The following is a 27,236-nucleotide window of genomic DNA, read 5'->3' as shown; positions in this document are numbered from 1 at the left end:
ATGTATCTTATTTTTCTTGTATTTTGTTCTTCACCTAAATATCCACCTCAAGTTTGTTCACTGAGCATCCAGTCTAACAAAATAAAATATAAAAACTTGCCCCCTTCTTTGTGATGGTTCAGTCGGCCCTAATAATGCACCACTGTTGCTTTGAGGTTGTTCTTTTGTCCCACCATCTTCTTGTCCAACAGGTTTTGCAAGGGGACGAAAAGAGCTCAGGATGGAAGTGCACACAATGCGAAAATGTGTACCTCTGGTCCATTTCCACATCCACTGAAAACAGTGCAGGTTGGACCTGAATTAGGTTACTTAGGTTAACAGTATAGAGTCTGTTATCCTCAACATCCGGGAGATAGAAGGATATAAGGAACGGGTCTCCATTCCACCTTCCATGGATGAATGGAACAGCTCCACTCACCAGAAGTGCCTCTGCCCAGTTCTGGGGCATCCCTTCCCCCCGCAACGCAGCTCATCCCCACAACCCTTGGTGCTGCCTCTAGGGGGTTATCAGGGGTCCCATGCAAGGAAGGGAGCAAAGAAACCTGATCCCCCAAGCCCAGTTGCAGGTACCCTGATTTTGATCCAACACAGAGATTTGCATACATTTCAATGTAACAATTGCCTCTCAAAATGCATGCCAATAGATCCATTTTCCCTCTGGAAGCTGGATTATCGAAAAGGTACCACATCTGGCCTGCTTCCTGACATGCTTTAAACTGGTTGATGGGCCGGCCTCTGGAACTAGCTTTCTGAAATCCTATCAGCTGCAGTTCTGATGCATCTGAGTCACTCACGGCTCCTGCCTCCAGATAGACAATTAAAAAAAAAAATAAAATACCCAAAGCAAAATAGCAAAGAGGAGAGGACCCTTCCGATTTTCCACAAGAAGACAGATGACTTCATCATGGAGGTTGTTTGAAACACATGGCATTTGAAAGTTTCTTCCTCCCAACCCACGAGCCCCTTTCCACACACAGATGCACACGCACACTCACAGACAGACTGCCGCAAGGAAACAAAAGGCTCTTTGGGTTTTGCTGGCATGGACATCAGCCGTAATATTATGCAGCCTTTGTTCTATAAAGCCAAGAGCAGCCTACTTGCATAATCCACACACTGGTTCATAATCTTCCCTATATGTGTGTGTGTGCAAACAAACACACATTGTTCAACTCTCCTTAAATAGGAAATGTGTATTTACTAAAAACTTGCCCTCCAAAATGGATTCCTCCTTTACGAAGGCAAAGGCAGCTTGGTGGGCACAGCATCGAGGGCACTCAGCTGGCAAAATGGACAGGGTATCGCATTAAGAAGCCGTGCTCCCATGTGTAAAGGTTCCTGTGCACCGCGTTGTAGGAGAGCATGGCCAGGACGGGCACGAAGTCCGTGTTGTCCTGCTTGGGCGGGAAGAGCTGCCTCTCAAAACGCGCGTCGGAGAGCGACAGGTTCAGCTTGAAGCTGGCGTCGAATTGCCTTTCGCGCAAGAGGTCGAAGGCGAACGCCACGCAGGCGTGGTTCTTGTCCGTGATGTACAGCACCCCGCAGGCGATGAACGCGTTGCCAGCTTTGGACTGCGGGTAGGTGGTGTTGATGTTCCGCAGCACGGAGTGCGTCTCTTCGTCCAGCTGCGCAACAGCGATGTGCCCGTCGGGCCGGGAATGGTACATCACCCAAAGTCCATTTTCATCCACTGCCACACTGAAGTAGGACTTGGAAGCGCTGAAGAGGTACATGCGGTCATAGTACCAGGCATTCTCTATCTGGAGGGTTTGGGATTCCTGTGTGGCAAAGTCATACCTGCAAGAAATGTTAAGGGGGAAAGGTGGGGTGAGTCGGGGCTCGAAATGGTTTTTCAGTGAATGGAAGAACGAAACAGGTGGAGCTCCAACGGTTTGGCTCTTCATAGTCTCCCCTGTGACTCGAGGGCAATATCTCAATTTTGGCGCATCGGGCATAGGAAGCAGAAACCCCTACAAGATCACAGAATTCTTTTCAAGGTCCCAGCAGGCCCTCCAGGGCATGGCAGACTGAGCAGAAGCGTTTAGCAGCATCCTAATCACTTCAGGAGCCAGCTGCAGCCCTTCTGGGAGAAGGTCCCACAGGTTGGGCACTACAGAGAGTAGGCATTGCCGTGCCCTGCACGTTCCAAGGATGCTGCAGAGCTCTGGCAGGAGAGGACATCCAGACGGAGGCAGTGGGCACTGCCCAGATACTTAGGGCTACTCTCTGACCATTTGCCATGATGGTTGTGGCTTATGGGAATTATAGGCTGCTAGGGGCACCCAGGGCCTCCCACCTTCCTCCTGAGGGCTATCGCACCATCTGGCCTGGGACATTTTCCAGGCAAGGAAACCATTTGGATCACGGCTTTAGCACTGCGAACCAAACTGGCGCGTCTTCGCAAGCTCTTCCTAGAGGAAGCCCATGCCTCAAAGCCTTCAGCGTCTTCTCCCAAATGCAGTCCTGGCTGTGCTTGAAGGAGAGCACCTTGAACAGAACTAATGGCCATCCCAGGAAGCACCTTCCTTGGTTTGGTTCCATCTCCACCTACGACAGAGCAGGGAGAAGCTACCAGCCAGCTGCCTTCAAAGGGAGATGTTGTTGTTGGCTCCAAATCAGGAGTTTGATTGGAGCTTGCGTTGCACCAGAGGCCAGTCTGAATTTGGCTGGAAATGTTGCCAACACATCCCATGAAGCCAAGGCTAAGGTCTCATCATCTCCTTCTCGCAGCTCCTACACAATGGAAGCTAATGACATCCAAAACGGCTGGACTTGTGCACCACCGTGAGCTTGAAAGCCAATCTTGATAAAACGGCAGTGCCGCAAAACCTGAAGGGAGAGACAGATTTCCTGCAGGAATCTGCCAAGAGGGGATAAGAGCGAAACTTCTTCAAACAAGTATGAGACACAGCCCAGTGTGAACACTGGGCAAGCAAGCACTCATGGCAAGAGTGAGGTAGATGGACAGACGGCAGTGGCAGATGGGTCTTTGTCACCTCCAAATAGTCAGATTGACTGAAGAAGTTGAGGGGCTGAGTTGTTCCTTCTTTCATACTAGAACGGCAGAGAGCAGGTGCAGTGGTTAGTGTTGGTCTGGGGCTTGGAGAGCTGGGTTCCCACCCCCATGCAGCCAAAGACCGACCTACCTAAAAGGGTTGTTGAGAGGATAACATGGGGAGGAAGAAGACCATCTAAGTTGCTTTGGGTTCTTTCCAAGAGGAATAAAGGCAGGAGAGACTCATTAAAAACATAAAATAAGATATGTGCAAGGGGGAATCCAGGAAAGGTGCCTAGCTGGGTTTAGCAGGTCCACACTGTGCTTCTAATCTGGATCAAGCCCTCTGGACCAATAATTTTCACTGACAGTAAGTGAGCGGCCAAAGAAAAACATGGACGAAAAGGTGGTTCACTTCTGCTGCTAGAGACAGAGTTCGGGGGCATCATTTGTTGGGCATTCGGGAAAATACCAGGTTTCTTCCAAGTGCGCAGTGGCTGAGTGGAGAGCGGTCCTGGCACAGGCTGATGTTCACCCACTCAAAGATCAACCAGCCCACGTGCTTCCACCCAGGAAACCTGTATCAACAGCTTCTCCTCTTGGGGGCCATGTTAGTGTCCCTGCTACCATCTCCCAGGGGCTGCCCCAAAGTTCTACACCCGCCTCCCCTGCCCCACATCCTGGGCCCTTCTGCAACTGCAGGGCCTCCAGAGCCAGTCCTAATCAGGCCATCCGGGGGCCCCTTGAGGGCCACACGCCATTCGCTCAGCCCGCCCCCTTTCCCCAGTGGATCCTGTGCTGGGTTCCCAGCTTCTACCTGAAAGGCTGAACTGCCTCTCCTAAGGCAGTAAGAGCTGGAAGTGACCATATCCCGGTCATTTGTACAATGTCACTGATCATTTGATCAGTGTGTCGCTTACACTGGCTGCCAATTAAACTCCGGGCCCAATTTAAGGTGCTGGTAATAACCTTGTTGTTGTTGTTGTTAGTCGCGAAGTTGTGTCTGACCCATCACGACCCCATGGACACCATTCCTCCAGGCCTTCCTGTCCTCCACCATCCCCCGGAGTCCACTTAGGCTCACGCCAACTGCCTCAGTGACTCCATCCAGCCACCTCATCCTCTGCCGCCCCCTTCTTCTTTTGCCGTCTATTGTTCCCAGCATTAGGCTCTTCTCCAGGGAGTCCTTCCTTCTCATTAGGTGGCCAAAGTACTTGAGTTTCATCTTCAGGATCTGGCCTTCTAAAGAGCAGTCAGGGTTGATCTCCTCTAGGACTGACCGGTTTGATCAGCTTGCTGTCCAAGGGACTTGCAGGAGTCTCCTATAAGGCCCTACACAGCTTGCATCCTGGATACCTGAAGGAGCACCTTCTTCCCTATGTGTCGACTGTCCCTTGAGATCGGAGGCAGAGGCCCTTCTCCGGTAACCCTCTTTAAAGGAAATCAGGAGGGTAGCTACTCGGAGAAGGGCCTTTTCAGCGGTGGTGCCCCGAGTGTGGAATACGCTCCCCAGGGAGGTTTGCCTTGTGCCATCACACTATTATTTTCAGTGCCGGGCAAAGACCTTTTTAGTTTCCTGGTATTTTAATGATGAGTTGGCTTTATCTTTGCTTTTGTCACTATATATAGATGCAGTGTGCTGTGCGTTGTTGCTGTTATGGTTTTTGTTCCTTGTAAGCCACCCAGAGACTTTTTGAGTAATGGATGGCATAGAAAAACTTTAAATGAATGAATAAATTTGGGAAGGCGGTCCTCACACCCCTTGCTCCCGCTCCACCTTGCCTTTGGCCCACCCTCCATTGTCCCCAGAGCATCCCCAAAATGAAATATGGCCTGTGGCTGAAAGAGGGTCACGTCTGCTCCTCCAGGAGGGGTGCCCGGATCCCCCTCCCCAGCCAGCAGTGACTGCGATGGCAGAAATTGCCAGTCCTTCTTCGGGCCCCTTACTTCACAATGATGTTGCGCCCCACACGCTGGTAGTACAGAGCGTTGTTGTAGACGGCGTGGCCGCAGCCGTAATATTGCCAGGGGAGCTCCGTGGTGTTGTAACTGTTGTTCCATAGCGCCACAATGTCCTGGTATTCTCGGATGATGTGACCTGTGCGAAGGAGGAGGCATGGTAGGCATTGCAATGTGCATCCGTGGAACCTGCCAGACTTCCTTGGATCACCCAGTTATAGAAATCGGGTATGATTTCCCCCTGCATTTTGAAAGGGCAAGAAGGGCACGGAAGGGTTGCCCTTGAAACAAAGCAAAATTGCTGTAGGATTTGCTCTGCCCAAAGCTGGATGCTGCGTCTTCCCATCTGCTTGGTAGATCCCTGATTACCGTCTCCAATAAGGAGAGATCCACCTTGTACCTGCCTGCCACATGGCTACTGTGAAAGAGCAGCAAAGAAGAGGCGGCACCTCCAATTTAGCAGGAAGCAGAGTTGAATTCACACCAGGTTTTTAACACTCAAAGCCCTGGGCCAAGGATTATGATTCTGTCCATGTTGGTTTCTCCCACATTTGCTTTTGATTGTTAATTTCCAGTTCTTTCCAAAGAGAAAGACATTTGAGAAGTCTCACAAATTCTTTTTACAACATGCTCCCATGCAATCACCTGTTCTTACCAGCAACCGTCTTGGGAAAGTAGCTCTCTGCCCTTCCAAGCAGGCAGTCACAGAACGATCACAGTGCCTGCTAAGCTTTTCTCCTGTGTGACTGAGTTCAGGGGTGTGTAGATGGCACCTTCGCTTGTCGTTTCACCCTCACAACCACCCTGTGAGGTGGTTTTGGCTGAGGTGGCTCAGCGAGCAGCAAGAGCCGAGACCAACCTGTAAAATGCTCGGCGATCCAAATCTTCTCATCGGTTCTGTTTGAAAGATCCATCATCCACGCTCCATAGCTCTGTCTCAGTTTTATAATCTCAGAAGGGCTTCCAATGGATTCAATGAGGCATTCTGAGGTGGAGACACAGCATTATTTATTTATCTATTCAAAACATTTGCATGCTGTTTAATTGTGCCACAGCACCTCTGGGCAGCTCACAATCACAAGATAATACACAATGAAAACCAATCGCAACATAGTGAACACAATATCAATAAAATAGAGATAAGAATACAAAAACAAAGGTCAAGTGGCATTAACTGTTAAAATATTATTTTAAAAGGAAGGTCTTTGCCTGGTGCCGGAAAGAATATAAGGAAGGCTCCAGCTGAATCTTCTAGGGGAGAGCATTCCCAGTATGGGGAACATTAGTTCTGGGCCAGGAGGTAGTAATTTAGCACAAGCTTAGAATGGATTACCGGGTTTTCTGGGCTGATAAAGGTGTGCCCGTTCTTTTGCTCTTGCAGGTAAGGTATCATCATTCGGGATGGCACACGTTTCCCCTAAAATTGTGGACAGGAAAGAGGGAGGGGGAAAAAAACAGCTATGATTCTTTGGGCAGGCAATTTTAATTTGCAGAGCAGTCGAAACAGACAAGCAACAATAATTGTTGATCCACTGGTTATTTTTGTATTGTTTCAGCATTTTAAAAATACCACCTCAAAACATAGCATTTATTTATTTAAAGGTTTTCAGAATAAAAGCTTCCAGAGGGACTTGCAGACAGTAAAAACCATATGATAATAATAGAAATGTTAAAGCAGTGCACAGCATGCGAAATTTCAAAAAATAAAATTAAAAGCTAAAGAAAGCTTTTACAGTACAGCATCAAAGTTAGACCTTTAAAATGAAGCACTAGGAATATTAAAGAAACATGGTCTTTGCTTAAAAACAAAGCAAAAAGTAGAACAGCCCTTATTAAATCTGGTGCCAGAAGTACCATAACACAGATACAGTCCTAAGATTAGAAATGCCCTTCCAACTGTTCTATGTCTGAATATTGTTATGCAATATGGAACTATTACACAACTGCATTGATGACGGTTTTGACAATACTTGTGGCTGTACATTGTCTTGGGTTTCATTGTTTTTGATCCAGTGCATCAGGATAAAGTCCAGTTTACAATGAATGGATTAAGCATTGCGTACTGTGATATTATATTAGCCCAGTCACAGAGATCCTAGTCCACATCTTCCCAAGCCCTGCATCTTTGTTTAGTTTCAGTTAATAAAGGTAGAACTATTTCTAGATAGCCAGATCTTGCTGTGGCTTTTTAAATATCTCAATAAAATGAATATGGTTGAAATGGAACTTCCTAGCTGGTCGTTTCTTTGGCCAAATCCAATTTCTGGTATTTTCTTTTCTTTCTTTTTTAATTTAGGTTTGGACAGGTTTATTGCTGGAGCAACCAACACTGTAAATGGCTTTATTCCAGGGTTGGGGGTGGGGGGGGGTAGATTTAGATAACATATGCTGTGAGGAGGAAAGAGTTGGCAGGTTTTGAAAGAGTACATTCAGAAAACTAAGCAAAACAATGCAGACAGTCTGAGCTGTTTGATGTTCTTGTTCTTAAGTCATCAGGCCATGAAATTGAGAGGCAGTATCATCCCAAATTATACAATGCACCAAAGGACGCTCAGGAAAAAGATAGGGGCAGACTTAATTTTCCTCAGTGTCCGTGATAAGGTGTCATTTTTATAGGACTTGAGATGTGGTACAATCTCAGGTTTTATCACAGAATGGCTCTATTGCTTGTTAAAGCACATGGTAATGTGGGGGGGGGATGCAGAAGAAGGTGAGAGGGAAATACGTGCTAAACCAAGGTAATACCATAGCTGAAGTATGTGCTGTTCCTCTTAAGGGGTCCTTACCTGGGAAGAATTGACATTTGCAACATACGCACCAAGTCTGGTGGCTTCTATGCATCATTTGTGTCTGTATATCACATAATATCAAAAAACCCAGCAGGTTGGATGCATCACAAAGCCACAGATAAATTGCACATTGATGAAGTCTCTTCCTTTGCTCTCCTAAAGCTATTGCTTATTGTGTGTGTCTGTGTGATCATCTCCATCCACTTTCCCCAGTTCATGTCCTTAAGAGTAACAGCAGCACCCTTAAACAGCATGTAATCTTTTCCTGTGGAACAGTCAAGGCCTGCGCTCACATTCCCGAAGAAGCTAACAGCAGGGGTTTGTGCTTTGGAATAACCTTTAACAAAAAGAAACAGAAAGTCTAAGGCCAGCGATGTTTTCAGTTGGAGTTCATCCAAGGCCTGAAGATTTCTCTGTAAGATACGTATCTAGACATCAGTCTGAAAGTCATAGCCATGCCCATCGCTCAGGCAAGGCTCACTACCAGGGCTGGCGTCAAGTGCAGGCACGGTTGGGCACCACCCAGGGACAACAGCCCCCCGACTTGGCCTTCACGGTTGCAAGCTGCCTGTTCATCTGCTTCTCGTGCTGGCCCAGGTGGTGGTGGTGGTGAAGAGAAGCAGGAGCAAGAGATGCCCTGCCAGCTGAGAAAAGGACAGCAATGCTGGGAAATGGCAGGAGGGGCAATAGCAGCTGAAGACCATGGTGGTCATCAGGGGCTCCCTGGCAGGCTTGCCCAAGGGTCCTCCAAAAGCTGGAGCCAGCAGAGTCTATTACCACTGGAGGAAGCTTGGATTTCAAGAGCTCACGGGGTACAGTCTTGCTTCTGCACACAAGCCATCTCCCTGGGCATGAAAGGAATCAGGAATACCATGTGCATGTGGAGCTTTGCCAATGTAAGAGAACCACTGCTTGCACATTGAAGCCAAAATCCCAGAAGAATTAAACGTGGGCTGAACAATGTCAGAAAAAGGAAAGCTAGTACACACAGGCCACAGTCCGTTGCAGAGTGAGATACCCTTAAGCTCAGTGATTTCAGGAGAGCTTGTTCCTCCTTCTAGAGATGTTTCCTCACTGAAAGGGTCAGTCCCATATTGGGCTTGAACCTCACCTTTGACTCAGATCAGTTACCTCACTTAACCATGCTATGATTTGGACGTACACTGAACCATGGCTTAACTTGCCGAACTAAGTCCTGCTCCTCAGAGACACAATGTAAGTAAAGTGGATGGAAAGATGGGAAATCTATCTTAACCAAAGTTAAGCCATGGTTTCAAGCTAGAGTGAGCAGTGACACATCTCCAGATGTTTTACAGCAAATTCCAGAAGCACCTACCAGCGTGGCCAGCAGTCAGAAATGCTGCGTGTTGAAGCCTGCTACTCCTTGTGAGAGGTCCGCTTGCAGGCTTGCTGCCAAAATCGAGCTCTGCAGTCATTTCTTAAACATCGTTTGGGAGTTCAGCATGACTATGATTCTGGTACTTTCCTCCTGTGCTGTTTCTCCAGATCTACACTAACCGTTCCTCAATGTTATTCTCAGTCCCACAGGGATGATGGGAAACTCATGCCTGTATTGTGACTGTTTGCATCATCCTACCAAACACATACAGTGCAAATATCATGGTGGGCACCTAAATCTCAAAAACCATATTATGGAAAGGGTTGAAAACAAACTTCCCCAAGTGCTACTACCCCAAGCAAAATCAGGGAATCAAACTCTTGAAAATTGCTTTAAAGCATGGAGACCCAGTCGCAGCTCTTCCATCTCGGAACCTTGCACCCAGCTCTCAGACGTCTGCATCAGAACTTCAGCCAGCAGAATGAGGGCAAGATGAACCCAGGAAGCCACCTGAGACCAAGTCGGCCGAGCTCAGCCTTCTCTACACCAGACTTCCCCAAGCTGGTGCTTTCAAGATGTTTTGGGCTACAGCTCCCATCAGGTGCAGCCAGAAGGGACAATGGCCAGGACTGAGGGGTACTGAAGTCCAAAACGTTGGGCTGATCCTGGCCACTTGTGCAAACAAGGCGTGTGTTCTACCACTGAGCTGTGAGAAACTGATGGGTTAAGCACTGGGGTAAGCTCATTTGCGGTCTCCACTAGCCAAGCCAAGGCTAGTGGAAACCTCAAATGCAAACGGCTGTTCATATCCATACCACACATTATCTCCGTTTCTTCTCATTAGATAAGACAGAAGCTAGACACAGCAGGGGATGGAACCAGTGGGGCGCCAATTCCTACAGCGAGCTAATCAAGCAGCCCCCAAAATAGTACAAAGAGGAGAGAGCAAGAGAAATGTTCTTCTCCAGCATCCTTGAAGTGGTACGTTCTGTTCTGAGCACTGGAAGAGGGCCATGTTCCCACTTCACAGGCACATTACTAAAGACAGGGCCCATCTTACGCCTGAAAGGTGAGATGCTCCAGAAATAGGACGGCAAAAGTGAGCTGCTTTATGATTTCTGACCCCAGTGCAGAAATGGAGTAGCAATCCCTCTGGCAGCGAAGGAGAACGTGTCCAAAGCCTAAATGAGTGTGACACTGAATGCAAACCTACAGATGAGCTGCAATGGCCATGAATTCAAATAAAACATCCGGAACCCATAGGATGCTGTCAATACTATAACAGTGAAGCAGGACTGGGCCTGGAAGGAAGGAAGGCTACATGTAAATGGCTTGGCTCATGGCCAGCTGAGCAGTGAAATATAAACAAAAGGAAATGATTCCGCAATATGTGGCCTCCCTTTTCAGACACCACGAGCCCTCAGATGACAAGAGACTGGAATTTAGAGCAGGGAATGAATAGAAACCATACCCATAGCTTGCAACACACACACACTCCAGGCTGTCTGTTCAGAGCCCAAATTACCAACTCTCTCATGCCATTTCACCACCCCCCCAAAGCCCACCTTCTTTGTGAGGCCTTCTCTCCCATTCACTTGGAGGTCGGCATCATCAAAACATCATATTGGGGATCATACTGTGATGAAATATCTGAAAGCAGGGGGCGGGAAGCCAATTCAGAGTGATGGCACAGTGTCTCAATACCCTTGCTTGGAATTGGCATAGCTGCAGCTGGAATGGTTTAAGGAGTGGGGAGGGAGGGTCACCGCCACTGTTGCCACTTGGCCAGCTGTGGGCAGGGAGCATCACGGAAGCTGCCTGACTGGTGTCCGGATGATCCTGCACATGCTGGTGGTGGGAAATGACATTGCTATTAAAGGGGGGGGGGGCATGCTGCACACTGCACAAAGCGTTCGTGCAAAGCATGCACACAATCCTTCTGAAGGGTTCAGGCAGCCCTAGCAATACTAATGGTATCACGAGCATCATGCAGCCACCTTCTCCAACACGTGCAAAGCCACATGGAAGCTCTCAGCTTCTGCAGAAAGAATACGTGTCTTTCGACGCTTCTAATTCCTCTAGCACCAGATCTGCAGGCAGGTTCCCGATGGGATCGGCACACCAGCACGGCTCTCTGAAAGGCAGCCAGTGCAGCGCAGTGGTGCGCATGAGCGTGTTGGACTGGAACCCAGGAGGTCCCAGCTCTGCCCCTGGGCAGCCATGAAGCTCTGGGCCAGTCACTGACCCTCAGCCTAACCAACCTCACAGGGGTGCTGTGAAGATGGAAAGCATGAGGGCCATGTGAGACTCCCTGGGTTCCTTCCAAAAGGGGAAATGGTGGGATAAAGATTTAATCAATGAATCAACTGCACTGGAGTGCAGGCAGCAGTTAACCTGTGCATGAAAGGCTGAGAATCCACGCTTGTAAAAAAAATGCTTTTGCCAGAAAAACGATTTATCCATCCCTGTCATCATGCCCTGAGGTTATTCGCTCTTGCAGCCAAAGCTAGGGAGCCATGACCAGGGCAGGGCTAGATCCAACAGGGTTAAGTGGCCAGAGAGGAGATCTCGAGTGACCATCCCGAGGGGTAAGAACAGTTGGGCAGTGGAGGCCAATGCCTGCAGGACTGGTGAGCTTCTTCTCTGGGCAGCTGCCTGTTGGGACCCTTTGATGCCCCACTTTGTGGCCTAGAACAGAGGCAGGAGAAGGTTGATCCAGAGGCACAGCAGGTCCCTGGATGGCTTCCAGTACCTTGGCCAGGATCTCACTGCTCTGACGACGAACGCCACGGAGCAGATCCTCCCACCCAGCGATGCTGCTGAGAAGACGAGAGCTTCTGATGTGGTTTTGTGCACAGAAGGACCGCGAGCGCTGCATGCAAAACACACCCTTTAATTCCAAACATGTGTCTTTTGCAACAGGCTCCAGATGGCAGAAGTCAATGTCCTTGCAAAGGGGTCGATCGCACAAGCTCACACTTGACCCGGTCTCTCCCTCACTTGAAACTCTTCATGGAGAGAGGCCTTGGCTCAGGATTCCCCGCACTGACCTAGATGGTCTACCAAAGCCCCGCTCCAGTTTTGTGACTTTGTGATCTACAGTCTCTCTGCACTGTCAGAGTTCTCAGCCAAATCTACCCAAAGCGGCTATCAAGATGCACAGATACAGAGCCAATCTTTCTGGGCCTCCAGCAAAACACCAGATAAAAGGCTCATAGTTGTGGGGAGACCTGTTTCCCAAGACCACCAGTGGAGTTTTTTAATTTAAACACAGCCTTGTCCTTTCCAGACCCTGAGCTGTACTCCTAGAAGCAAATTGTCCATGCAAGCCCATGAGATCTCCCTGCTCTTTGGTCTCTCCGACGATGCTGGGTGGGTGTGTCTTTTCTCCCATAAACTCACTCCAACTACTGATCTGAGTTCACGTTCGGGGAGTGAGAGAGAAGGGGTGAAATTAAGGGCAGTCCCTCGCCCTGTGCAAAACCCTGGCAAGGAGAAGACTGTTGGGACAGGGCTGCGCTCTTCAAGCGCCCGAGAGGCTGCCGTAAGCTCACTCTCAGCTCTTAAATCCATCTTCCGGATTTAAGCGGCAGGAGGGTGGGTTCCAGTCAAACAGTGGAAGCATCGTAGCAGTAAGAGCACCTTGACAAAGACGCCAGTTCCCCAAAGGTCTGCTGGGCTCTCCCACATGGGGGTCCTTCAGGAGAGGCTGGACAGCCATCCTGGCAGGATGTTCTAGCTTTGGTACAGGGCAGAGGCTCGCACCTGTTGGACAGGAACTGCCGCGGCACTGCATCGTCAAGAAGCACTCACCTGTGCACTCAGCACTGTAGATCTTCTCCTGAGCTGGGGGTTTTCCTTTGCGCTTCCCTGGGGGCCCGGGGGGGCCTGGCGGGCCGGGGGGGCCTGGTGGGCCAGGATCACCCTTCTCACCTGAGCAAGCAGAAGAGGAAGCACAACCGCAAGTGAGCTTTGTAGCCGTCAGGCCAGGAGATGCTTTCAAGCAGGTCCTGTGTGTGGGAACTTCTCTCTTGGCTGGTCACAGTTTCAGATCTGGACCAACCAGAGTCCGTGAGCCAACACTGGCTTCACCTGGCAATCCCAGAGTTTCCGACTGCCCTATGCCAAAGTTAGATCCACAGCTTCAATGCGAAGTTGTTAATGCCAGGAATGGGCAGGACGAACACTGGGATCTAACCGGAGACCTTTAACTGGTTTGCTCTAGATGAGGCCATAAGATGTCTGGCCGGTGGACAAATTCAGCCTGTGCAGGGCCCTTCCCTTCCCTTCCCTGCCCTCCCTCCCCTGCCAGTGCAGGCGGCTGTGCACAGCCCTTCTCCAGCGATGGGAAAGGAAGCTGCATTTGAAACTGGGGTGGGGGGTGGGTACTTTCTGAACAGGCAAAAGGACCCCATGACTTTAGGGCGTGACACTTTGGGGGAAGAGAAGGAAGGTCATCTCGCCCCTTCTGCAGTCAGCAGCTGCACTGCAGCCACTTCTGAGAAGACAGTTTGACTGCTAGGACTACACAGGTAACTAAGAACGAGTGCTTCGCTTGCTTCTTCTCTCTCCACCCTCCCAAATCCTTTGCCTTTTCTGTCATGTTTTTTGAGACTGCAAACCTGCAAGCAGAAGCCATCTTACTGCTGAACTCTGCAGAGCACATCACTCTGGAAGGATTTTCAGTTGAACAGCAGGATGCGTCCCCTTGCAATGAAGGAACAACCCTCGTTGGATACACACACCACCTCCCAGATCAGTCACCTTGCGAAAGGGTCATTCCCTCATGTCTTGGTGGGGTTCCCATGTGGCATCTGGTTGGCAATGGTGGGGAACAGGATGGTAGACTGGACAGCCCTCGTCTGACCCAGTGGGAGTCTCCTTAAGACATTACCAAGACATTCTTTGAGACTGGACACTCCTATCCCCAGCTGGATGGATGGAGGCTGAGCGTTGGTGGCTTTCCTGAAGTCCACCAATGAATCCATGGACCCAGCAACAAAGATGCTTGAAGTATGCACCAGGCAAAAACGGGGGCAAAGGCAACAATTCACGAAGCATAAGATCACTCAATGGGAGCTGGACAGCCAGTTTTTGTTTTTCACCATGCACTTCCTCAAGCTGGTACCCTGCATGTCCAGATCCCAGCTGTCTAGTATCTGGAGAAAAAGCTCCAAATGCCTTGGACAAGAACTCCCAGGATTCCTGGCCAAGGACCCAGAACCATAGAAATGTTCTAACAACAACAACAACAACAACAACAACAACAACCTCTGCAGGGCATTAGGCTGGAGGAGGCTGCATCAAAGCATAATTCTGCGACCACATTTCCTCTCACCTTCTGCTATCAGTTCATTGTTGGCATCGCCTTTGTTGCCCTTGGCTCCTCTGGATCCTTTTTCTCCTCGTGCCCCCTCTTTCCCAGGTAAGCCGATTTCACCAGGATCTCCCTTTTCACCTTTTTCTCCAGGATCTCCTTTGGGCCCTACCAAGTCAACAGGAATGTGAAATACTAAGCGTGAGATGCAACAGGGAGGATTAAAGAAGGTTAGGAGTGAAGTCTGAAATCGGACAGTGACCAGAAAAGGTCTCAGCTTCTGAATTAGTAGCACAGAACTAGGAAAGGGGGTGGATAGGAAACGATACATAAAGAAAACAATATCCAGTTATCTCTGAGATCTGAGAATATACCCATTTTTCCTCTTTTTCCGGAGTCTCCCTTTTGTCCAGGAATCCCAGGAAGGCCATCTGAGCCATTCAAGCCAGGCAATCCATCAATACCAGGTGGACCTGATCAACAAGAAAGCATTTTAGACATCCCTTCTTTTCAGACAGGATATCAGCCATCATTACCAAATATTTATTCAATTCTTTCATTTTTAATTACATGTATACCCCACCTTTCTCCCTATATCCCACTCCTTTCTCATGGAGTTCAAGGCATACCTGTGGTCCCTGGGCAAAATTCCTTCTTTTTGTTGTTTAGTTGCAAAGTCGTGCCCAACCCATCACGACCTCATGGACTACATTCCTCCAGGCCCTCCTGTCCTCCACCATCCCTCGGAGTCCACCCAAGCCAACACCCACTGCCCCAGTGACTCCATCCAGCCACCTAAACCTCTGCCGTCCCCTTCTCCTTTTGCCACCAATCATTCCCAGCATCAGGGGCTTCTCCAGTGAGTTGTTCCTTCTCATTAGGTGGCCAAAGTAATTGAGTTTCATCTTCAGTACCTGACCTTCTAAAGAGCAGTCAGGGTTGATTTCCTTTAAGATTGACTCGTTTGATGTCTTTGCAAAATTCCTTCTAGGAACTGACTATACCTAAACCCAGGTTCAGGTAAGCATGACTGCGTACTCAACAAGATTGGATGCCTTCTCAAGGCATGGTCCAAAACAGAGGCTCCTTTGGTGGAGCTGAGTTCCAAGAATCCCTTCCTCTAATAATAAATAATGGCATAAGCATTACTTTTTTATATACAATTAGGCACAGAATCCCATGTTGTCCAAGCTGGGAATCATCGCTTACATTGACCCGGGCTAGTTTAAACATCAGTTGCACAACCCACAATTTATGAAACTGATGCGATGCTTTCCACCGGCAGCTTTCGTATTCCTATTCAAGGAGAGGTGCCTCAGTGGTAAATACAGTATATCTAAATTAATAAAATTCACATCATGTTTTATTTCTTTTAAAAATGCATCATATCAAATGAAAATGTGTCCTATTTTAGCAATATTTAAAATGGTAACTGTTGTAAAAACAATGCCTAGTTCAGTGACACGAGTGTCTTCAGAGTTTCATAATTTCCAATATTTAATTGATATCATATGGAAGAAAAGGACACTACCATGTGAAAATTAAAAGCAGACTGAAGCTGTTGCATTTGCTTTCAAGTGGTTTGTGGATTTGCAGGATTCCAAAGCATACATGGTAGAAAAAAATACAGAGACTTGAAACAACTCTGAGTTACATGCAAGCCTAGCTGTACTTCAGTGGAAAAGATCCATTGAAATCAGTGGAATAAAGTTAGTCCTGATTAGTTTGTCTAATCCATTTTAGAGGATCTATATTATATGACTAAATCTGAATCCAGCGCTAGATCTGATATCTATACCAACTTGGGGAAATTCTTACGGAAAAGAGAGCCAGTGTGGTGTAGTGGTTAAGAGCATGGGATTGGGACTCAGACGACCTGGGTTCTAGTCCCCACTCAGCCATGGAGCCAACTGGGTGACTTTGGGCCAGTCACAGACTCTCAGCCCAACCTACCTCACAGGGTTGTTGTTGTGGGGTAAGATGGAGAAGAAGAATGATGTAAGCTGCCTTGAGCCCTTTGTAGGAAAAAGGCAGGATACAAATAAAATAATAATAATAATAATAATAATAATAATAATAATAATAATAATAATAAAATCATTAAGCTTCATCCACCCCATGTTATCTTCACAACCACCACCCTGTGCGGTTGAGAGGCAGCGACTGGCCCAAAGTCAGTCCGTGAGCCCCGTGGCTGAGGAGGAATTAGCACTGTGATCTCCTGGGTCCCCAGTCCAACATGCTCATTGCCACTCCACACTGGCAACATAATAGAAAAGGTTTATTACCTGGCAGTCCAGGTGGTCCTAGAGAATAAACAAAAGAAGAAGAGAAAACGGTGAGTGTGAGCTGACACTGAAAGCAAAAAGACAATTCTTATGTAAAGGACTTTTCTGGTATCATACTGAAAACTACATTGAGGTCTATATATCAAAATCTACATTGAAATCTAGATCAACAGGCATTTTGCAAGCTTCATTTCTACATCTTCTGTCTGGTTTCAGATCTGTTTAACTATATAGCTTCTGTTCCAAGAACACCGAGACATGTCAAGTCTACCGGCTCTGCATATATCTTGGGGCTTTTGGTGGCTGTTTGTAGGGGAGATGAGTGACTCCTGCATCAGTGGAACTCTTCCTTCATTGCAGCCTGCCTGCCTAGCTGTCTAGGAGCTCTCCAGGGTGCTGAGCACAGACTGTGAATAGGTTCACCTCCACGGAGCACAACGAAAGCTGCAGTGAATAGGGGGCCCAACTAACTTGAGAGACCCCAGCTTCCTCTGGCAGGTGGAGACTGTGTGTCCTCCCTCCTACTTCTCGCCATCCTCATTTTGCCTCAAGTCTCGCTGGCACATCTACACTGGGCTCAGTATTAGAAGGAACGATAATGCGGGTGAAAGTGGTGCGACATCAACTGGCTGGCCTAGCTGGACGGACGAGTCAATTTCTCACGAGCACCAACTTCAGACGTGCTCATTCACTCTAAGTCCAGTCCATCCTGTTTCTGCACGAATCAACATTCTTAAACTCTGCACAAAAATGTGTACTGAAATAGTGTTTTTGAATGTGCACTTTTAGATTTGTTTTCCCTCTCAAAGCATGCATTTCTGAATGTATTTTATCCTAAAATATTATATCATTGAGACAAATATCGGTGCTTTCTTTGAGCTGAACGTGACATGGCAGCATTCAGAAAGTACAGGTTCCAAAGAATGAGACACTCTGGTCTGGGACTAGGGTCCCCAAGTCGTGCCCACCAGCTCCAATGTACCCGCAGACGCCTCACTTGCCCCCAGCAGCCCCCTTGATGCTCCTGAAGTCTGGCTTGTTCTTTCACCTATTTTAATTATTTCAGCAAAGGGGCTGGCATGGTGCAAGGTGAGAAGGTCACTGGGATTCAAAGCAGACCCCAGCACACATGCAGCCCTCAGCCTTGAACTTAAATGCTCGGGTGAGTTACTTCTCTTTCAGCCTCAGCCATTTTTCTTCTGGGAAACGAGTGTTTTGGGGCCTGCTGTTGCCCAGTCATTGCATGAATGGGAAGCCCTGCTCCCTTGGCAGCCTTCCTGGGACGGCTCCCATGCCGCTCCCGCAAAATTCCGCAAGTGCTCTCCTGCCCTATTGAGACCCCAGAGCATCCAGGCCAGCACGAGCCAGGCGGTGAAGAAAAAGCAGTCAATCCCACCTAAAAATCAGGAAAGCATCGTTCGCTGCTGTCTCTGTCGGAACACCACAGAAACTACCCAGTATGTTTGTGCTCTCTTTCCCCAGTTCAGTTTGTGGAAAGCTAATTTCCAAAATCCAATAAGCAAACTCTGGCCTTGATCCCAAGCAAAGCAGCTTCCTAAATCCCACTCCATTCCTCTTTGACAGAACACATGCTCAGCTGGGCAAGTCTGTTTGCGCTTCGGATAGCTGCTCCACTGCCTTTTCCCTTGTGCCAGCCAAAATAATCCAGGAGTTAAAGTCTGGACATTCTTTAGTGTTAGCACATCCTTCCCACATCTCCAGTTTGCACTGCAAATAAAATGGCACATTGCATCTGAGCACCATACCAAAACAACACAGTGGCCCAGATCCGGGATCAATACGTCTGGCAGTGCAGGAAGCAGTGGTGCAGTGGAGCCCAGGTTTCCAAGAACTCAATGCTGACACTTTTGGACTAGCAGGGATGCTGACATCATCAACTCCCACCTCAGACTTGCCTGCTCCCGCTTAGCTGGGTTGTGATCTGGACTGGGGGCGGTGAATGAATGTCCCAGACAACAATTCATTGTGCTTTGTTTTGATGCAAACTATTTGGGGTGGTGCTGGAGGTGGTATTCTAGAGAATGATTGTTTTTAAGCTGTTTGCATTTGATCTGCTTTCAGTTTTGCTGTAAGTGACCATGACTCTCATTTCTTTTTTTGCAGGGGGAGGTATCAAGAATAATAGCATGAATGCTTTATTTCAGATGAGATTGAGATGGAAATCCCTGGCATTTCAACCCGCTTGCCTGTGCCTGCATTTCCATGCACACAGATATCTTTTCTTCATGGGGAATAACTCAGCATCTGCAAGCATCAGATACAGCATCTGCAAGCATTGCAAACCGAGTGGCCAAGCAGTAGGCTTAAAAGATCTTTTTGATCTTTAAAAAAATCAATGGATGGAACTAACACCACCAGCCAAGGAGATAGCTCAATCCTCTTTCTTTGCTGGAACTTAATTTCTTTCCTCTCCCACCTATTCCCATCCCAGGAAGGAATTACATAGGATTACCAGACAGCCTCCCCTCCGGACCATGACCTGAGTCACAGCTGATTAAGGTAAACTGCATGAAGAGCCACTGGATCAGGGCATGGGATGCTTCGGTGCTCTAAGCTTAGCAATTCACCTGGATGAAGCCTTTGGACCACAGACCATCACACCTTTTGCAGCTTCCTCGTTTCCAGCTGCCTTCATCCTGTGCAGTGGCCATGAAGCCAAAGGACGCAAGGAAAGCCCACCAGAGTGTCCAGCCCCCAGCTTTGCCACCTACCTGTTAAGCAAACGCCCTTCGTGCTGTTGCACAATTCAACCATCACTCGGACCTAAAATTTGCAAGGAAAATATTTCATTGCAGGCTGTAGACAGGATTTGTGATTTGGAGAGAAACAAACATGCATTCTCTCCACTGAGCATTTCAGGAATTCCCTGATTGTGAAGCAGGGTGTGCTTAAATTAATTAAATACCCACACAGGAGGTGGCATCATATGGAGTCAATGGCTCATTCTGCTCAGCACTTAGAGCTCCAAAGAGGTGGGGAGTGGCCCTCCAGATGTCGTTGGGTCTGTGACTCCCACCATCCCTGACTGGGCCGATGGAAGCTGGCATCCAAAGCTTCTAACCAAAGACCGAAGCAGTTCCACTGCACTAGAAGAAAAACTTATCCACAACCACAACAACCATGAACATGCCTGGCCACATTTCCCTTCAAGGCTGATCAGCAGCAATCCGGTCAAAGCTTCCTCCCTCTGCAAGGAGGCATGTGGGTTGCACTTTGTACAGGGATCCTTGCTTACACTTGAAGGAAATGTATGTTCCAGATGAGGACAAATGAGGCCATGCTGCAAGATGCAACCTAAACTAACGGAAAGGAAGGCCATGGGCTGGCCTTGCCTGATCAGGCGATGGGGACTGGGAGGGTGGCAGAAAGCGCACTTTCCAATCCTTGGTCGGGGGCAGCACCCTCCCGCTCCCCATCCTCATCCGAAATATATTGTCTGGGGGAAAAGCCCAGCTGTGTTGTGGCTGGGGATGCTGTGGCTGGGAGGGCGCAGTCCATCCCGGCCCCTTCTCTGCGGCTGCAGATCTTCCTGAGCAGGCCATTGTCAGAGCGCCTCCCTCCCTGGGCTCTGCCCCGCAGGTGCTCTGGGTCGTCATTCTGGACCATGAGAGGAGATTGAAGGAGCAGCGTCTTTTTAGCCCAGAGAAGAGCAGACGCAGAGGGGATATTATAGCAACAGGTAGGTATGTGAAGGGATGTCACACAGGAGTCAGTCGTGACCTGTTCTCCCCCGATGGAGGGAAGGATTTGGTTCAGTGGGGCAAAGCTCAAGGAACCGGGTGTCAGGTTGGAGGTCAGCAAGTACTTCCTGATGGCTAGGTCCCCGAGGAGATGGAACAGGCTTCCATGGGAGGTGGGGGCCCATCAGTGAGGGCATTCAAGGAAAGACTGGACAACCACATGCAGGGGATTACAGCAGAGCCAGCAGGAGGTCAGACTAGATGCCTGGGGAGGCTCCTTCCAACTCAGTATGTTTCTATATTTCTAGTCCCTTGGCCAAACCAGCTGGGGCTCATTGGACTTGCGGTCCCAAACATCCAAAGGGCCTGCAGGTCGCTACACTTAGGCGAAGGCCACTGCTTGGGGCAGAGGTCTGCCCGGCATGTGGAAGGCTGCAGCTTCGATCCCTGGCGGGTGCATGCAGGGATGGAAACTGGGGCGTGGAGCATGGAACAGATGGTGCGGCACTCGAGGTGGAAGAGCAGCTGCCCAGGAGAAGCCAGCATGGAAAGCGACTGCAGCGCTGCATGACCCACAAGCCCATTCGAGACCCCCACATCCCAACACTTTGCATCACAAGGAAGAGCAATACGCTCTTGCTGGGGAAATTCTTCCCTGCCCCACCCCAGGTCGAGGGCAAGGAGGCTAGCCAAGCGGAGGGCGGGGGCAAGGGGCAGGTGACACTGGTGGAACAAAACGATGGCACTGCCACCTTGAGAGAGCATCAGAAAGTCCAAGCTGGATCAGACCAAAGTTCCACCAGGTTGAGCACTCCATGCACAGGGGGGCAAGCCAGCTGCCCACCGGATCTCCCAAGCAGGGTGGGCGCAAGTTGTCTGCCTGCCCAAGCTCCTCATTGAGGCCACTTCCAGTAAAGGAAGTAGCACATGGCCATTCTTGTAACTAGAGGACTCTGGGAATTGCACGATTGTTTTCTGTCTGAACATACTTGGGTAGTGTCCTCAGTTGAACACCAAAATCCTGGAGCAGGGGAACCACCCGTCACAAGGCCTCCATCATCCTGTCAGTGTTCAGCATCAACTTACTGAGCCTCATCCACCCCATTACTGACTCCAAGCAGCAGTTTGGCACATCCAGGCTCACGTGATTCAGATGAAACCAGGAAATCCAGCTAGGCACCATCTGCAAACACCTGATCTCCAACCGCTGGGTGGCTGCTGTTCATATTGGTGTTCAACAGAGCAGGGACAAGGGGGAATCTTGCCAGGCCTCACAGATTAAATCCCAGTGAGTTAAGCAAATGCCCCCCAACTCCCCCAGTACTGCCTTCTGAAACCAACTCAGCAGGTAAGAGCAGAACCACCATATATGGCTCTCAACCCTCAATTCCAAGGTGAGTGGTATTGAAGCTACTGAGAAATCAAGAGAAATTAACGAGGTTGCATTCTCCCTGATTGTTTTTCTCCCAGAAATGGACCTCCATCAGGTAAACCAAAGATATTTAAGTGCCTTTGTAAAAGATGTTGGGCTTTTGCCTCTGGGTGGCTTTGAGAAAGGGATGGCACATCAGCCAGCTCTATTCAGCGAAATAATACAAATGAATGGATCCTGTTGATGAGCATTGAATCTTGGCTCACCACAAAAGTGCTCATTTTGTATTCCATGCAGCGCTTTTCACTTAACTCACAATGAACAATTTATTACAGCTTTGGGCTTTTTCTAAATTTTCCATTGCATCCAACTCCATAACCACACCAGTTTATCTTTACTGGGACATGGTGTGTTCCAAGTCCCTTCTCCTGCTCTTCCCACCCGGTTTCTGAGCTTTTGTGTGCAAAGACAGAAGACTGATTGCCCACTTTCTGATCATCCTGCTTTGTCAACTAGTGTAAATCACACTCAGACTCTGTTAAGCAAAAGGGCAAAGAGGAAAAAGAAAAGGATTTGCCCTTTGATATCATGTGGGCATAAGAACAAATTGAGGTAGGAAAATTATTCTGGCATAAGAATGAATGGAGGGAGGAAAAACGGCCAGTGTCCTTCATTTTGCCCCACCATTCCTTTCTATAGCAAAACCTGCTTTTTTCCTTGGCTGGCAACTGCTGTGAAAGCTACAAGAAGACTGCAATTAATATCTTTTTAAAAGATGAATACCTTACTCCTCTAGCATTCTTCTCCCTATACTTAGGAAAACTTCTCCACCATTGGTGTTAGGAAAAAGCCACTGTGTTTTAGTTTGCACTGATTTTAACCTCCTTTGCGGGTTGTCAGGAGTATTAAAAGGCAGGGTGGGGAATATAGACAAACTGCCTTATATCAGGATAGCTTATTTTTTCCATCTAGCCCAGTATTTACCAGCAATGGCCAGAGGTCTTCTTCAGTACCTGAGTGATGCAGCTTCTCCTGGTGGCCTGATAGAGAGAGCAGCCTGGTTCATTTTGCAAGTCCTTGTAGTATTGGCACCATATCTGTATGACTTGCAGGATTAAGACCATTGCAGTAATAGAGACCAACCGGGAATCATAGTTTCCTATTAAACCCATTAAAGACCGCTCAGCCCTGCCCAGCTTTGCTGCGGCCACATGACTCTTTGTGGTGGCTGTCCATATGCTTGGCTTGGTTTCTTCCTCCGGTGTCTTCATTTGTGCCTTGTCTCCTGCCTGTTCCTGATTCTGCCCTCAAGACTGGTCCTGCTACTCCATGCTGGTCCCCAAGTCCTGTTTCTTTCTGAGTCTACCTTTGCCTCTGTCCCTACAACATCTCGCCAAGTTCTCCATTCACCTCTATTAACCCAGTCCTGGTTGCTCCAGCCGAGAATTCCTGCCGCTCACAGCCCAGAGCTGACAGCCCTGGGCCTGCCACCCTCCATCAGCCCTGCTCCCAGTGTTCTATTTCCACTTGTGTCCCATGGGCTGCAACCCTCTCTCCCTACTGCTCTGCATTGCTGGCTGCCCCTGGTAGAAAACCATTCCATGTGATGTTCTCAGTCACGGTGGCATCATGGCCAAGTAGGCGTGGGTCCTTGCTGAGCCCCACACTCCAGCAGGGGCTCCCTAACAAGAGCTTCTAGAGCTGTTCCGCCTCTTCTCCACTGCAGCCTGCTCAGCCACGTGCCTCTCACTTTAGCACAGATCATGGCAGTGGTGGAGGCACAGGAGATGCCACAGCTGGCTGGTTTCTCCAGCTGCCAGGCAGGTAGTGGTGGTGGTGAGGAGCCAGAATGAGGGCGATGCTGAGCCGAGCTGGTGAGGATGCAGCCGGAAGATCAAGGGACCTTGCCAAGGGGTGGGACACCTTGAGGGTGTCCCCCTCAATCAGCTGGCACTACCAACACCAAAAGGTGGGCAGAACTCAGGGCTGCCATTTTCAGTGGCAACCTTGCGTTTCTTGCAATGTTCCCCTAAGCATAAAACCTCATGCTGCTTCATCCATCCACCTCTCTTCTCTACCTATTTTCTGCACACGTGTAGCCATTGCTGGCATGTCGGAATCTGTGATGAAATTGGAACATTAACTCCCCCAACTGCCTATGAGAAAAGATTGCAAATGAGAAGGCCATTAGCTGCTTATTCATTCCAGCAGTCCATCGTCCTGCCTTTAGCGCTCAACAAAAAGTATCCGCATCAATGGTCCTCGGCATCAAGGGCTGGTTACATAAGCCATGAAAAGCTGGCCCTTGGCTTTCACCCATTTGGAATCAGAGCTGGCATCCTTTCCAAAGCAAAGCTCGAAGGGGAAGCCCCCTCCCCAGCCAAACACACGAGGTTTATGGAGGCATCCCTGGATGAGGGAGCACCCTCTGCCCCATATCCACTGCGTTACATGTCCCCCCCCCCAAAAAAAACCCCAGATAATTTGGGGCAGGGTGAAATGTAAACAAGAGGCCCTTTTGCTGAGAAAATTTGCTGAGGAGGTATTTTTCATTCTCCTAGGGAAACAGGTCTCTCTGCAAGGTCCCTTTCCCTTGAATATTCTCAACCCATATTTAAGGGAGCTGCCAGTTCCCCCGCCCCCAGTGCCCTACAATGACATCAGGGCCAGGACATTGTGGCAGGTGAAAACTGGTGGCTTGTGGGGCTCATAGGGGCGCAACCCGCTGCTCTTCCCAAGAGTAGCCAGGCACCTTTGTCAGGACAACAGGCACTGTGCGGAGCCAAGGATTTCACGTTTCCCAGCTCCAAGAGCTCAGAAAGGAAGCGCGGCGGGGCACTGACATCACCCGGCCCACAGAGGGCTGGGAGGGCAATCACCCCCCACCCCCAGCATCCGAGTCCTGTGTCCAGTTCTGGGCACTGAGATTTAGGAAAGATGCAGCAAAATTAGAAAGGGCCCAAGGAAGGGCAACAAAAATGATCCAGGGGCTGGAAACACTGCCCTGTGAGGAGAGACAGAGAACTGGGCATGTTCAGCCTTGAGAAGAGAAGATGGAGGGAAGATATGATAGCATTCTTCAAGTACTTGAAAGGCTGTCACAAAGAGGAAGGACAAGATCTCTCCTCACTTATACCAAAGTGCAGGACACAGAATAATGGGCTCAAGTTACAGGAAGTCAGATTCCAGCTGGATATTAGGAAAAGTTTCCTCACTGTCAGAGCAATATGAGAGTGGAGCCAGTTGCCTGGAGAGCTCATGGGCTCTCCTGCACTTGAGGCATTCAAAAGGAAACTGGACAATGATCTGAGTGGGATGGTCTAAATTGGTACTGGACCCTTCTTACCCCTTCCAACTTTGCTGTTTTATGCATGCACCCCATGAAACCCTTCTGTACCCTGGACTTAAGTAATCATCCATTGAAAGTCGGCAAGATTTGTTTTCCCCAGCCCTTTGCAAATGACTGAGGGTCACCGTTGCCACCTCACCTTCATTCCTGGGTCACCTGGCTCAGGACACCTGAAGCTTTTTGATACACAACAGTTCAGACACAATGTGAATTAATGCTGCAGCGCCGGAGGAGGCACCGAAGGGCAGTCTGGGTCAGAGGGCTTGAAATAATTAAAAAAGCATCCCTCAAGAATGCCGTTGTGTAATCCCATCCTCTCTGACCTGATGTAACCCAGATGTCTTGCATCATATCTTGCTGCATGGCTATGCTACCCTGAAAAAATTATCCAGGCTTCCCCTTATTCCTCTATGGTGCTTCCAACATCCCTAAAGGATGGGGAGAGGGATTCAATTAACCCTCTGGCGTTCCCCAGAAAGCAGTGCCCCCTCCTCCTGGCCCCGGCCCTGGCCCCTTCCCCCCACCACTGTAGCTTGGAGATTCCCCCACTTTGGTACACGTTTCCTTCCATTTTCAAAGGCTAAATTCTTCTTCAGAGCCTTAGTTACTGGCCATAGGAGCTTTAAGCCAAACTGCACCTGTTCACTAAAGCAATGTGGAGTTAATCAAGGGATCTGGCAGGAGATGGCTTGGTTCACCCCTTCAGCACAGCCCTTCAGCCTTTCTGAAATACCCAAGTGTTTCGCAATGGAAACACGGAGAGTCAAACACCGGGGAGGCATGACTTTGAAAGCCATCATGGGCCAGCCTTGCCTGAGCTGGGTTTGGGTTGCTTGTCGCCCCTTGAACTATAATTCTCTCCATCATGGTGATGCACAGCAGGAGCTTAAATTGTGGTGGCACCCAAGAAAAGAGAATGTCCAAAAAGTCACCCAGTGAGTTCCAAGGCTCAGCAGGGCCTAGACCTGGTGCCAGGCTCACAGTAAGAGCGTCTGCAGATTCAGATCACACCGAGCCAGGCATTCTGGTCACAATGCAGCCAGCCAGCTGCCCCCACAGACTATGAGCAGAACAGCCACGTTCCCCAGTAACAGGCAGTGGCACACTGCATCTCTCCACTGCACATCACACTGTGCACCCGTCAATGGAAACAAGCAAGATTTAGTGACCATGCAGCCACCAAGTCTTGAGGCTGCCCTGAGCTGAACACTGTGAGCGGATGGCCCTCCTGCAGGAGATCCTTGCTCCTCTTGGAGGAGATTCTTACAGCTCCGAGCAGTGAGGTCAGAGACCCGAACCATCTGAGCAGGAGGGGAGGCGAGGGGCTTTTCCCACCCACCCTCAAGCAAGCCTTGCAAGCAGCCTTGGTCCCGCCGGCTTCCCGCTCCCTGGCTCTTCGGCCACTCCCATCACCAGCTGCCCCAGCTGCAGCAGCGCGCCCCCTACCGGCACCATGGAGTAGGTCATCATCATGAGCATGTCCTCGTTCTCGGCGCGAATGTGGCCCTTGGTGAGGCCGCGCCCGCGGTGGCTCCTCTTGTTCCTGCCGCCGCCGCCGCCGCCCGCTCCCTCGAGGCCGGCGGGCCCCGGGCCGGGGGGCTCCGGGGGGCGCCGGAGCGCGCTGGGAGGGAGCCCCCCCTGCCTGGCTGCGCCCGCCGCCTCGTCCTGCAGCGCCCGCAGCTCCGCGCTCAGCTCCCTCCACTGGCCCAGCAGGAAGACGGTGCCGGCCGCGTTGAGCGCCGACAGCAGCCCGACGGCGGCCAGCGCGCAGCGCAGCGCCCGGCCCTCCGCGCCCTGGCCCAGCATGGTCGGCCCGCCCGCCCGCTCGCAGCAGCAGCCGCAGCAGCAGCCCGCGGACGACTCGCCAGGCGCTCGCCGCGCCGGAGCACTCCCGGGCCGGGCGGCGGGCGGCGCGGGATGTCACTCGTCCGGGGCGGCTCCTGTGCCCCGTGGGCGGCTCTCTCGCCCCTCCGCCGCCGGGATTCCCGGGGCGGCAAGCGAGGGGGGAGTGGCGGCCCTCGGCGGCCGGGGAAGGGGCCGGCCGGAGCAGGGGCGAGCGGGCAGCGGGAGGGCCCGTGGCGACCCCGCCGGCCAGAAGGAGAAGGACGAAGCGGCGCGCAGGGCGAG

The 27,236-nt window shown here is 49.9% G+C and overlaps 1 protein-coding gene across 1 annotated transcript; it reads right to left on the bottom strand.

Annotated features, from left to right (window-relative positions):
- Positions 1-1,257: 1,257 nt before the first annotated feature.
- GLDN (gliomedin) lies at positions 1,258-26,915 on the bottom strand. The gene is made up of 10 exons (XM_044438542.1): positions 26,556-26,915; positions 19,420-19,471; positions 16,688-16,705; positions 14,772-14,872; positions 14,421-14,574; positions 12,896-13,015; positions 6,288-6,371; positions 5,814-5,939; positions 4,943-5,093; positions 1,258-1,797 (listed from the first exon to the last, which is right to left on the bottom strand). Exons 1-10 carry the CDS (start codon positions 26,913-26,915, stop codon positions 1,278-1,280), a joined length of 1,686 nt encoding a protein of 561 aa, XP_044294477.1. The 3' UTR covers positions 1,258-1,277.
- Positions 26,916-27,236: the final 321 nt, after the last annotated feature.

The sequence above is a fragment of the Varanus komodoensis genome, unplaced genomic scaffold (assembly GCF_004798865.1).
Source record: "Varanus komodoensis strain SLA01 unplaced genomic scaffold, ASM479886v1 scaffold33, whole genome shotgun sequence".
NCBI classification, from domain to species: Eukaryota; Metazoa; Chordata; class Lepidosauria; order Squamata; family Varanidae; genus Varanus; species Varanus komodoensis.
This window is presented reverse-complemented; position numbering and strand designations above follow the sequence as displayed.

Coding starts and splice junctions, on each gene's coding strand:
- GLDN (XM_044438542.1), bottom strand. CDS start 26,915: ATGCTGGGCCAGGGCGCGGAGGGCCGGGCGCTGCGCTGCGCGCTGGCC. Junction 19,472..26,555: donor TGACCTACTCCATGGTGCCG/GTAGGGGGCGCG, acceptor TGCAAATTTTAG/GTCCGAGTGATGGTTGAATT. Junction 6,372..12,895: donor CTACAGTGCTGAGTGCACAG/GTGAGTGCTTCT, acceptor CCACAATTTTAG/GGGAAACGTGTGCCATCCCG.